Genomic DNA, 13,327 nt, shown 5'->3' with positions numbered 1-13,327 from the left:
TATAAAGGTAATGGCCGTTAAGTATATTTTCTCGTGTGCTCTGCCATGCAAACGTAACAATACACGCGCGACTCACTTTCTTGCACTTGCGTAATCCCATGCTAACCGATTCATACGTGTTTAGCCGATAGGGTGAGAGCTGTACCAGGACGGCGTAATTATGAAATACAGCGAAACGACCTACGACAGGCACTCACGGCCGTGCGTTCCAGCCTTTATCGAATCAGCGCAGCAGCTCTCCAAGTTGGCTTTCTCTCTCTCTCTCTCCTTTTTCCCGCCCTCGCGCTAAAAGCAAAGTATACAGCGAATGCTGCCTCCTCTCACCCGGGCGATTTAATTCTACGAAGGTCGGTTCTATGAGTACGCAACTCGAGACGAAAACTCGCGAATCGCTTTTGGAGTTGGCGCTTCACGCGATAGGTATAGCTGATTCCGAGACTTACACGTCTGCCTCATCGCCACGGCGACCTGAACGGTTCGTATCGCGGACGCGCTCGGTTCGCGCGTTTAAAAACAAGACTGCGTCGACTACGCGGCGAACCGCGCGAGAAATGTTTTCACGGCAGCCCATCGATCATTCGGCTTCTCTTTCATCGCACCATTTCTTAATCGTGGAGATGGAGCAAACGGATTCGTTAAGTTCCAGCGTGCGCTTTGCTGTTTCGCGTGAGCAGCGGCTTACACGGGCGCGCTAAAAATTGACCAGCAGTCGGACGTTCGATCGCGCTTTGCATCATGATTTTTGCACCATTATCAAAATCAGCATTTGCCCGCAAATTAGAAAACTCACCTGCGCGTGTATGTACTTGTGATACCTCCGACTATTGATGACGCAAATGACGAGTAGATTAGCGAAGAGTATACCGAGGCTAAGGCCGAGCACGAGAGTGGCGCGCACGATCTCATAGACGCCAGGGTTCTGCCAGTGCGCCTCGAAATGACCACCGGGCAAATTGCGCCAGCAGCTGCTGTTGCTCAGTGCCGGCGCCACCAAGATGTGCTGCTTGTGATCTATCATCCTCCTGCGACAGAGCGCTCCTTGGGCGCCCCTCCTTTTCCTGCCGCTGCTGCTTTGCCTACTACGGTTGCCGCCTCCACGCAATCGACCTTCACGCCCGTGCGCATCGTCGCCGCTGCTGTTCAAAAGGAAAATGCTGGTACTACGACTTTGTTTACACTCGATTAAGTGCAAGGGGATCATGGATAAATGAAGTGCTGTGACGGAAGGAAGAGCATTTCTTTTATGATTTTGAATCGAGCGGAATATAGGTGCTCAAACTGTACACTACTCAAACTAAGAAACCAGAAAGCGCTCTTCAAATGAAAAATAATCGTTCTCATTTTTAGCGCGTTTTTTATTTCATCACTCGAGCTAAATTTTTTCTCAAAGTTTTGGGTTATTAGGTTATTTTATCGAAATTTTCTTGGATTCAAAGAAGTCATCATTAAGATTGTAACGCAAATAAGCATTATTTTTTAGTTAAAAAATTAATATTATGGCAAATGTAAGTATACTTCTGGACCATTGCACGTGAGTTTCAATAATAATAATAATAAAATTAATTTTATAACATTTCCCAAGCCAAATATTAAAATTATCAAATGTGAACGATAAATCTTTTATGAAGATGAAAATCGTCAATAGGACAAAAATCTTTCTGGAGTGCGAAAGAAAACGCTGATAATCTTGAGTATTTACTCGTTTATTTTCTATGACTCACCGAATGCGGAGCTGTGCTTTTTGCCACTCGCCCCGATGGTCTCCTTTCTATTTTTTCGTTCCGTCAATTTCTCAGCTTCGCCCTTTTGGTCCAGCAACCCTTAGAGGGTTCGATTTCGTTGACCTTTTAGTCGTCGCGTCAATGTCACTGATCCGCTGCAGCATCCTTTAACGCGTCTGCTCCACGACGGATAATCTGTAAGCAAGAAGCGCCAAGGATTAGATGTCGTAACGTCTGACGAGATACGGAGCTTTACTACTACTCGCAAAGACGAAGCGACTTATCGACTTTCATCGACAGCTTTTGTGACTCGGTTTCGCTCCTTTTACGGGTTTCCCTACCTTATTATACCGAAAGATCATCAGATTTTTCGATGATTCTAGCTAATTTTTGAATGCAAAACCTTTTGTTACAATAATACAAATGTTTATACATAAAAAAATAATAACAATGAATTGATTTTTCCAATTAAGTTGCAAACTGTCTATTCATTTCAGCTGAATAGCATCAAAGATGCAAAATTATCGAAAGAAACAAAACAATCTATACCAAACAACATTGGACAAAGAGAGGAAGAAAGTATCGGAACGAGAAAAAAAAGGGAAGATGCATTGCGGCAAACCAACACATGCCAACCACATACCGTCAGCACTCAATAATTATTCGTACGGAACCAAAAGTGCAGCTACGAAAATTAACGCGAGGCAGCGCGTTGCTATTAATCGAACGAGAGAAAATAAAAAGAAAAGTCTCCTGCATAATGAGAGGGTAGTTAACGAAGTCCTTAGCGTCTTTCGGCGGAGCGTACAATTAAAACGTGACCGGCAGCACCACCAGCCAACCACGGTTTCTCTCTTTGATATTTTTTTTTCGTCTACCATTCGATTTAATCGGGTTCTCCATTCACTTTTGTCTCGTTAATTTTTTCACCCCAATGCGCCTTGGATAATGACGGCTTAATGAAGATTTAGGTTTTTAATTGAGAGAGCTAGACAACGAATGATTCTCAAAGTGGTTGGACTGGGTTCTCTAATGGTAGTGTGTTTGATAAAATGGATTTCGGTTAAGTTAAAGCCATGACATTCGACAAAGTATTATGACCAGTGGGAAATTGGACAATTTCGGGTAATGATTTCTGAGCTTATAATTTTGAAAGAAATGAATATTTTTGCGTCATCGATGATAACAAGATATATTCATAATAGCTTTCTATGGAAATTCTTTAAGATAATCATTAAAAAACATCCTACAGATTTTCTAAATCACATGACTTTATTTTCGTTTGTTGCAATGGTAATCGTTTTAATAACACTCATTCATACTTTTTAGAATTTTTGAATTATTTTTAACGAATATTATTTTCTTTATTCCTTTTAATTTCCTTTTTTTTATATCCTAAATCTGAAAATTCTAACTAAAATTTTTTTTTTATTTATCGAGATGTTATTGAGAAATCTTTTTCCTGATATTCTTTTTTTACGTTTTTCTGATACTCTATAAATTTTACGTTATTTACTTTAAATATTTTAAAAGCTTACAAACAGCTGAAGAAAAATTCGTGTAACGTAACGAACTAGAAAATTTTTTTATTAATAGTATTTTTGATAAATATAAATGAGTTAAGTATAAGTTGGAAGCGTTTTTAGTTATTTACTGTAACTTTCAGGCTTACAATTGTAGAAGCATACATGAAAATAAACGATTCAATTAAATTCGAAAATCAATAAAAAGCCGTTTATGAGAGATCGCACTTTGCAAATTTTTGACTGTAAATTTTCCTATTCGTATTTCATTGTCATCAAATTTGAAAAACAACCAACAATAGAGAGGAAAACTCGAACGACATGGCCGAAGCATCTCATATGCAAGATTACGTGTCTCGTGCAGTCAGTTGAAAAGCGGCTTGGGTGTGCATGGAGTTAAAATCCCTGGGCGCAGTAGCTGAAAGGAATCTAGAGAGACAAAGAAACAAAGAAAGAAGAAGAAGAAGGCATATACACACTAGGGCGGGATAAAGTCGGCTTAGTCCAAGCGATTTAAGAAGTTTCAACCTCCCTACCGTCTTCCTCTCTCTCTCTCTCTCTCTCTCTCTAAAAAAAAGAGAGACTACTCTGCTTCTTTGGCTATTCTGTGCAATAAATGGTATTATGCGTTCTCTAGTCTATCTATAAATGCTAGCGAGAAATACCTCGTTTCAAGGTGACGTGTCGTAGATTGAAGGTTTCGAGCTATCTGAACTGTTTTTTTTATTTATTCATTTTTAAAATTAAAAAATTGTTTGCAAGTGAGCTACGCCATTTTGTGATACATTTGTATGATTACATTCGAATAAATTCAATTTTCTCGTGTAATGTAAGTTTGCGGAAATAAAAATGATTCCTTTAAAATTACGCTGAAGATCAAAATGGTTATTAACATAATTTAAAATCTCAATACTAATTCATACGTTCTTCTAGTAAATTGTACGTTAGCTCTTCTACTTGTCATAAAATTTAATACAGTTTCTATGGTACTCTATGCACATATAAAATTCAGCACTTCGACGTTTGAAAAATTATTTTATTAAAAATAAATTCGCAACATCGAAATAAAACTAAATAAATAAATAAATAAGTTTCACGTGTGAGTCATTCCAATGTCATGTAAGCAAAATCATGAATAAGCTAACAAAAAATAAAAATTTCTTCAAAACATTAAGAAAACATTCGAATATACAGACACAACGGCAAAATTAGCCGGAACAGACGACGGAAGAATAAGTGGGCCTTGGCGAACAATTCAAATCCTCGGTGCACGGGAGGACGGGGCAGCAAGGGAAAGAAGCGAGGAACACTTGAGTCTCTTGCGGTGAAAGACCGATAAGGCACGTGCACGCGCGTCCGAAAGCGATCTCATTGTTGAACGGGCTGCGCGCGATGGGCATAGCAATTGCTTATAGAGACTACACGTCCTTGCAACACGTGATAGCTCCGCTTTAACCCTCTGTACACGTGGTGACCATTACGGCTGATTCATCCAGCGCTACTTGCACTTTCTTACCCACCCTCGCGCGATCTATGCTGTGTATTGAGAGAACCCTCTCGCAATGCTCGTACAGTCGGTGATAGACTCGTTATTTTTCGGGGGTGTACTGCTCAACCAGCTTGGAACTAATGGAAACCGATTGTTTAAATAACTGTTTGTATTTTTCAAAATTTAATACATTGTAGATAATAAAATTGTATATTAAATTTTTTATAATGTTTTATGATTATTTCAAGTAGTTTATATTTTTTAGAATTTACGTTATACATTCGAATTTTGATTTTTAAAGTTTCAAAAAAGTTACTCAACAATCAGTAATCAAGCATTAATTTAGTTCAAAACCCTTAATACACTTTTCTGTCAAATTTACTATTCAAAAAACAAAAATTCCATTCGAAATCCGTAAACTCCAACGTATCAGTCTGTCCTACCTGCTATGAATAAACCGGTCGTATTACACAAGAAGTCTCGAGGTCATACGAGTCCGACAAACAAGCTCTTTTGCGCGCTAGAAAAAAGCGCCGACGGCTGTGTGTATATGTATTACTATAGACGAGCAAACAGCAAACAGTTCGACACCGCGACGACGGTTGAAAAAAAGAGCAAAGCAATCGCCTCGCGGCTATATATGTATGTGTAGCAGACCATATACTCTGAAGAACTTTCGACGGCTCGCCCAAGCCGCAGGAAGAAGCTTGAACTACCGGAGCAGCGAGGTAAAGGAGATTCCTCTTCTCCTTTTTCACAGGGGAGTGTATTTGCAAGGCTGTATTGTGCAGAAAGAGCTTTGCGGAATAGAAGTTGCTTGATGCAAGTTTAATATTTTCGATTAAGAATGATTTTCTCAATAATTAAAGCTTTCAAGAAGCTTTTAATGTTGTAAGACTAAGCTTGCCCTAAACTCTTGATCAACTGTCGTCAACTAGATGCCTGTCACGTGACTCCCTTTTGGCCAAATGAAGTTAGAATTTTTAAGACCTCAAAGCTAGACAAACATACTAGAAACTTTCCAAGTACGTCCAGCTAAAACACGCAATGGGCTTGACGAAAAATCTCTGCAATTACAGTATCAAAGCTTTTAAGCTTACAACTTTCAAGACTTTTAATTCCGAGAGCATAATTTCTTGGGAGAGGGAAGTCGCGTTGATAATTAACAAAAAATTATTTTTCGCTTCCTTTCAAAATTAGTTTTCATTTACAAATTTGAACACAAAGCCTCACCCTTTTCCTGTAAGGGTTTTTGATAATGCATGATCAGGAATTCACTGGTAACAAAAAAATTATAAATTATTAATTTTTATGGTATACACTTCATCATTTTGTACATACAATTTTACCAAATTTCTCTTTCGAATCGTTCGTGAAGGTTCATCCACCATTCTTTCTTTTTCAACGTCAAAATCAGATATCAACGCCATTAGAATCTCAAACTAAATAAATGCCAAATTTCCAGCCGAATCAGCAGAAAATCGGGCGTATTGATTACCAAAGTAAAAGAGAAAAAAATGAAGTCTCAGCGTCAAAAATTTCGCTCTCTTAGCAATTGCAACCAGGGCATAAATCTGATCCTCTCCTTGCCTTTGTCTCCCTTTTTCTTTGCGAGCAACGCCCACTTTTCTTCGCAGATTGCGCGCGCACACTCTATTCGAAACAAGATAAAGGAGGAAAAGCGAAGTAGCGCGTTAGTATGCGCCCAGAGAAAAAGAGAAAAAAAGAGAAAAAATTCGAGCCAAGTAAGAATGGAGCTCTGCACAGAAAGTGACGAACGGATATCTCGGAGGATAAATTCGTGACGATAAATTCGACTTAGATCCGACGGTAAAGATGAAAGATGCGCGATAGTTTGTAGCTCAGACTAAAAGATCCAACTTACTTTTGAGGCCATAGGTAACAGATGATTTGCCATTGATAATCAAGTTTCGTGGGATATTTACAAATGACTGACGATTTTAAAGAAATAAATGGACCCCGCTGGAATCGTATGACGCTAGCTATAAGTTACACTTAATATAGTATTGACAAGGTATAAGGTCACTCGTCTAAAGTAACTTTTTAACGCTTAACGTAGATATATTGTATGCCTTTCCAAGTGCTAAAAAAATTGAAGCACCTATCGCATTTCATTCTATATAAATATTATTGAACGTTTCTCATTAAATTTCAAAAATATTCTAAACTTGCAATAAAAGTAAATCAACCTGGGAACTTGAGATAAAGCGCAAGCGACTCACCGACTCAGTCAAGCATGCGAGTGACAAGTGGAATTCAGTGGAGCTTGCTTAAAGCGTTGCGGTTTCGCATGCAAATATCAGCAAAGGGATCTCATACATACCAAGTACACTTTTTCGACTCGCAGGTGTGCGTGCATGAGAGAGAAAATGGGAGGAGGTTGATAGCTTGTAACCTGGCACGCGCCTTACCCTGCAGACGATTGCTACTCATTATGGTAAGTCAACGCCGCGCTTAGGCTTCAGTAAAGTTACGAGGAGTCATGTATTTGGGATCGTGAAAGGGCTTTGTTATGCGAGGTTCATGGCATTGTTTCAGAGTTTTGGAATTGATATTGTGATTTTATTAAATGTTTATTATGTTTTTAAAGAAATTATATTATTAGATGTCAGTTTGTTTCAAATTTCTTTAAACAAACAAAATTTTATAGAAACAAATGTATTTTATAGATGAAAGTAAACATTTTGTGTTTCATAAAACTTTGAAATTTTCCATTTCATAGAAAATGACATTTTATATTTTTATGGATACATAACAATCTACAGTGTATGGCTATGGTAGTTAACGACATTGTTACGAAAAAATCCACTTCGAAATTCATTAGTTTTTTTCATAGTTTTTTGCTTTTCTTGGAACTTGGATTTACGTGTACATCGATTTTACATCGGAAAATATTTTCTTTTTTATTACTCCTTTTAACAAACTCTATAAAACCGTAGAATAACGAATTGTTAACTGTAGAAACATATTCCTGTCAAACACGTATGAAATAGTAGATGATACAAAAAGAGAATGAAAGGTTTTTAAAGTTTGCGCCTTTCCACCTGAACAAAAAATTCGTCCGTGCAAAGCCCGAAAATTCCGATTGGTACATCATTCGATTGGAAGTGAAAGAGCTTCAATATGATATTTTCTGGATAGGTTTTGCTTACTCAAAGAGGCTAAAGCATACGAGGGATTAGCGTATGAAAATCGACGTGAATGCGTTCCATTTTATCGAGTAATGTGTAAAAGGTGAAGAGAGAATTCAAAGGAATTACCTAAAGAGAGAAAAGAAAGTTAGCGAAGAAAACGTATGTTGAACTTGAATCAGCAACTCTTGCAGGCATTAGTGAGATACGACGTTACACTTTCGCCGCTTGTGGTAAGAGTCTCATGGGTAAACTTTGCGGGATATTCGCTTGAATGAAAAAGAGGCTCCTGAAAGTTTTCTTCTTTTTCTCTTGTGGTGAGATGCCTTGAGATGCACATGGCTTATCTCTTTTGGTGGTGTTATGGTAAATCTCAACCTAAGAATGAGTATTTTATGGATAATGAAAAATGTTTTTTTTCGGTTTTTTTGTTGTTGTATATAAAAATACATAGATACATATAGCATACAATTTTCGAAATGTAGCTTTATCAAATTTTTTTATGTCCAATAAATGTAATAATGTTACAATATAAAAGATTACTATTATGTAACTTTACATTACATGTAAATAAAGACAATAAATAAGTTTCGGGGACAGCGATAAATACAAATTTTACAAACAAACGCACAAGCACGTAAAGTTTCACGTGCTAAACATTCTGATTCAAGAGTTATCGCAAGCATAATTTATTTTCGGGGCATTGATCCCGAGAAAACACCCATACGCAAAGAGAACGAGAGGATAATGGCCAAGTGCCTCGAGGCAAGAGAGTATTTGAAGCTCACGTTGAAAGTATGCGAACCTTTAAATTTCGAGAACAAAGAAAGTTTTGCCAAGTGTTTAACACGATTATACGTCTCGCAAGTTTTTTTAACTGTTAATATTCGCTGAGGTGTTGAAGTTGTTTTTAATTTTGTATTGAACTTTTCACTTGAAATTAAAAAAAAATAGCAAATTCATAATGTTTCGTTTTAATTAAATATTTGATTACATTCAATAGTTTTTCTGAAAAATTAACTTGGAATTTGACAGACAAATTTGTAATTAAATAATTTTAATTCGTCATAAGAAAATAAGTAAGATATTGAAGATTAAATCCTTCGAAAATTTTTGTGCTGAATGACGTAATATTGATAAACTTCAATAACTCAATTAATCAAAGTAAATCTCATTAATATTCTCAATTTCATTCCGCCTGACCAAATCTGCGATATACTATTAGGTGGGTCAAACTGGCCTCTCGGAATAGCGCTGCGATTATTCACACGATGTGTATAATGCAAACGACAATAGGTCGCGCAAATAACTCTCGATTTTCAGAGCAAATAAAAAATCAACAACGAACAAAAAACCACTACTAGCAGCGGATCTCTGTGTGCACGTGTGAATTCATAGCTCTCGGTGTAGAATGAAAAGAGCCTGAGGCCAGTTTCCTTTTCGTTCGGTATGGGGGCGTCGTAAAAGGTGAATTCGCACTCGTAAAACCGTCTGCGGCCGCCAGCAGAACTTTTTCGTCCGCGGCATTTGCTTCTCTTTTTTTTATTGTAGTCTTCTCTATGCGTGTTTCTTTTACGTTAACTTTCCGTGATTTTGGTGGGAATTCTCTTCATGTCCTTTTCCTTTCTTTCGATTACAATACTCTCGAATAGAGAATACGTGTTTTCTCTCTCTCTCTCTCTCTCTCTCTCTCTCTTTCTCTCTCTCTTTTTTGTGAAGGAATTCCGCGAGCGTTACACTGGAATTTCTACGAGAATCAGCATACTCGCGAAATATAGATGTTCTTTGCGGAAATCAAAGCGAGCGTGTATATTTAAAAGATAAATATACATACGTTTTAAAGGAAATCTTTTTAATTTCACTTAGTGCATCTTTTATTCACGCATGAAATGATAACTTGCAGTGAATCATTTTTGTCGAATATTGAACGATTTAAAAAACGATTCAATTATTTTACAGCAGCGGCAAACATTGACAATAACAATTCCTATCACCATTTTCCAATGTATATATTCACGTTCTAAAAATGAAGATATAAACGAACATAACAGTAGAAAAACAATTAAAAAGACTTATTCGTTTTTCGATCCTCTTCCTCTCTCTTCCCTTCCCCCCTCTTCCCAAATAAACAAAAATTTTTTCGGTGCTTGAGAGCGATATTTCATGTAGCGTGTGCGCGTGAGCGTCAATAGTAAACAAGTGGAAGAAAAATTCGGGGAGACTTGATAAATTCGTTAAGCCCTCTCGGGCTTGCAAACAGGCAGGTACATAAAAGCGTACTCTCCCTCTCTCTCTCTCTCTCTCTCTCTCCATCTCTCTCTCCCCCTCTCTCCATCTCTCTCTAATCGAGAACGGATGGTCGTGGTTATCGGCTCGAGTAATTCGTTGATATATTTCAAGTGCGACAATTGTCTTTCATTTGATTTTTTTTTATTATTCATTGAAAGAGATGCTTTATGCTCAAATATTTTGGAAGTTTTCCGCAGATGTTGGAGCGAAGAATTCTTTGTTTCGGAAAATGTAAGTTTCTAGTGCATCGTTAGATTTTAATGTCCTTTGATCGTGAATTCCATTATCAGCAGCCGGTGCGTCGGAAACTTAAGCTCTAAAATTTAAAGTCAAGTCTCAGAAACCCTTAGAACCGGGTGGAACTTTATTACATTCTACGCTTAAAGCTTTTCAAAGACGGCAGCCAAACAGTTAACTTCAACTTTCGAGGATAATTAATTCAATCTGGCTCGTCTAACGTGTGAATGGAAGTTTATACCTTTTTTTCGACAACCATGTTTTTTCTTACAAACTCACTGTTTTGCTATACGAACATTTTTTTGGAAACACAAATTGTTCGTAATTAAAAATTTGTAAAATTACTTAAATTCAAACTTTAGTAAAATTCGATAAAAATGTTTTCAATAATAGATCTTAATATGAATTTTCCCAGAACGTGCGACAATATATCGTGTGACATTCTTACGACCCAAGTTAGACTAGCTGTTATACATCGTTTCCAAACGTTCAATAAGGCAGCGAGACAAAGTTTCGCCTCACACCCTTTCCTTTTAAAAATCTTCGCACTTGCCAGATTTTCTTTGGCGATCAAAAGAATTTTGGCTGTTTGTAAAGCAAGTAATAGTAGTGAAAAGAATATGTTTTTAGTTTTTGTAATATTATAATATAAAACAGTACAATAATAAGTTGTTGAATTTTATTGTTAAAAAATCCACTCGGATTTCAATTATGAATTACGCAATCCTTCATTAACGATACTTGCAGCTACTTAAAATTTGCAATGATGGACAGCGATAAAAAAAAATTTTACACCTTTATCTGTAATCGAATAAGCCAACAAGTTTCCGTGCTGTAATGAAGTTTCCGTAGTAAAATTACGAGACAATTTGGTTGAAAAGCCACGATAACGTCGTCGATGGTTTCCATTTTCTTTTATGAGCGTGCGCCTGTCAAACCGTCGTCAAATTCCAAGTGAAAGAGGGGGCCTCGATTTCATTTTTAGTGTCAGAAAAGTTCAATTTTTGCTGATTGACGCTTGTCACGTCGACTGCCACTTACTAGATATTGATGGGCCATTGTGAAAGGAGCTTCTTATTGACATTTAACAGATATTCAGTATGAAAGCAATATTTCTTTTTTTCAGCCTTTTCCCTGTGTAATCCTTTTAAGTCAATGTGACATTTCCCATTCGACTGAATATCGTTAGCTGACCGAAAAAACTTCTCTATACCATCCAAATACACTCGTTAGAGAATCAAAACGCAATTTGCTTTACGACAATTTTGTGCAGTAATATATTCAGCAGGATTGGCACGAAAACGAAATTCACGCTATGTGAGTGTGTATACGTGTGTATGTGTGTGTGTGTGTGAGAGAGAGAGAGAGCACACACAATGGCCGAGGCCAATCAAGACTGCGGTCTCTCATTCGCGGCGCGGAGATTGCGAGAGACTGGGAGCACGAGCGATCTCGCTAAAGCTCCAATGAGTTTAGCCATATGTCTAATAGGCTCCTACCTCTGTCCCTCTCTTCGCGTTCGATTAATGCGCACGCGATATCCTGAAGTTTATACTGCCTTAACGTTAGATTTTCACATTCAACTCTCATTTCTATGCAATTAAATAATTTTTTAAAAGAATATAGTCTATTTACATTCCTTACTAATTATGTTAATTGTACGATTGATTTTGATTTTGAGATATATGTACATTGTAATTATTGATCCTAATATTACAGTCCAACGTTTATTGATGACAGCATTTCATTGAAAAAAATCGTTACATTGAACAAAACAGCGATAATATTTTTATCAGTGCAGTTTCAGGATTTAGCGAGATAATAAAATAATATTAATAGTCAACTCTAAAATCAATAGGCAAGTTTAGCAAGTGTATTCAAAGTGGCCAAATCTTTCGTGTAATTTTCAAACATTGAAAATTTATGAAGGACACGAGCTCTACGAGAAATTTATGATAGCTTTATTAAAATTTATGCTCCGCACATTTTTCAATAGATTATAGGTGCGGGTGGCGAGAGACGTTGGCGATCAGCGTTAACAGGCATTACCACGCGTAATTCAATCGGTTACGCTCAGCTGCTAATTGAGATATTAAATCAATAACGTAAATTTCCGCTAATGTAATTACCGAAAGTACATCGACGGCTTTGAACCTGCGACCAGCAGCGTCAAGCTTTTTCGTGCCAAGCGAGAAAGAAAAATTTAGCTGAATTTGTGCATTTACCTCGATATTGGCACATAAAATTTTGTGAGATAATTATTCGCTCGGTCGGAAAAATAAGCCAGTTTCTACGAAATGAGAGGTTCATTCGATAATGCAAACTACTTAGAAAATTTTTCAAATGAAATGGTGAAAAGAAAACTGTCAGAAAAAATTCAAAAACAAGAATTATTTTCTTATTTGAAAAAATTTGTTTTTTATGTTTCATGAAATGCTATATATTATAATATTATAAAATTTTCACAATATTGATTAACTAATAAATAAAAAGTTATTCATGGTATTGTTACAAAAGTTTGGTAATCTAACTCTTACAACATATAATGCAAATAGTTATAAATTTACAGTATCGCGAAATTTATGCACATTTTTTTATTTGAAAATTCCTTATTTTTGTCGTATAAATAAATTATAATGATATTTAGAGATATATCATTACTGATAAAAATATAAATATATTATACAAAAAAAAATAGCATTGAAGTTTCAAGTACAATGGTTTAGAGATATTTTTATGCAAAAAACATAGATCGTCATAAATGAACTTGCTAACAATTATCTCAGCACTCGAGGCTTTCAATAAATAACTGCATTTGCATTAAAGATCCTCTTACTTATTTTAATTGTTTTTTTTCCCTTCTATTTGTGGTTGTCCTTCAGACCTTCAATTACACTTATGACATTAGACACGATC

The 13,327-nt window shown here is 36.5% G+C and overlaps 1 protein-coding gene across 4 annotated transcripts in view; it reads right to left on the bottom strand.

Annotated features, from left to right (window-relative positions):
• The window catches only part of LOC131667831 (trace amine-associated receptor 9), a 104,790-nt gene that overhangs the window by 73,531 nt on the left and 17,932 nt on the right, over nucleotides 1-13,327 (bottom strand). For 2 of the 4 annotated variants that reach the window (XM_058941542.1, XM_058941545.1), the window contains exons 2-3: nucleotides 1,722-1,916; nucleotides 791-1,136 (exon numbers count right to left, since the gene is read on the bottom strand). In XM_058941542.1, the coding sequence (XP_058797525.1) occupies nucleotides 791-1,018 (228 nt within the window). In that variant the 5' untranslated portion in view covers nucleotides 1,019-1,136; nucleotides 1,722-1,916. Of the gene's footprint in view, nucleotides 1-790; nucleotides 1,137-1,721; nucleotides 1,917-8,014; nucleotides 8,106-13,327 lie in introns of those variants that run through there. The other 2 variants (XM_058941543.1, XM_058941544.1) reach the window with 2 other exon arrangements.

Source organism: Phymastichus coffea, unplaced genomic scaffold, assembly GCF_024137745.1.
Source record: "Phymastichus coffea isolate CEN01 unplaced genomic scaffold, Cenicafe_Pcof_1.1 PCOF00071, whole genome shotgun sequence".
In the NCBI taxonomy this organism is placed as follows: Eukaryota; Metazoa; Arthropoda; class Insecta; order Hymenoptera; family Eulophidae; genus Phymastichus; species Phymastichus coffea.
This window is presented reverse-complemented; position numbering and strand designations above follow the sequence as displayed.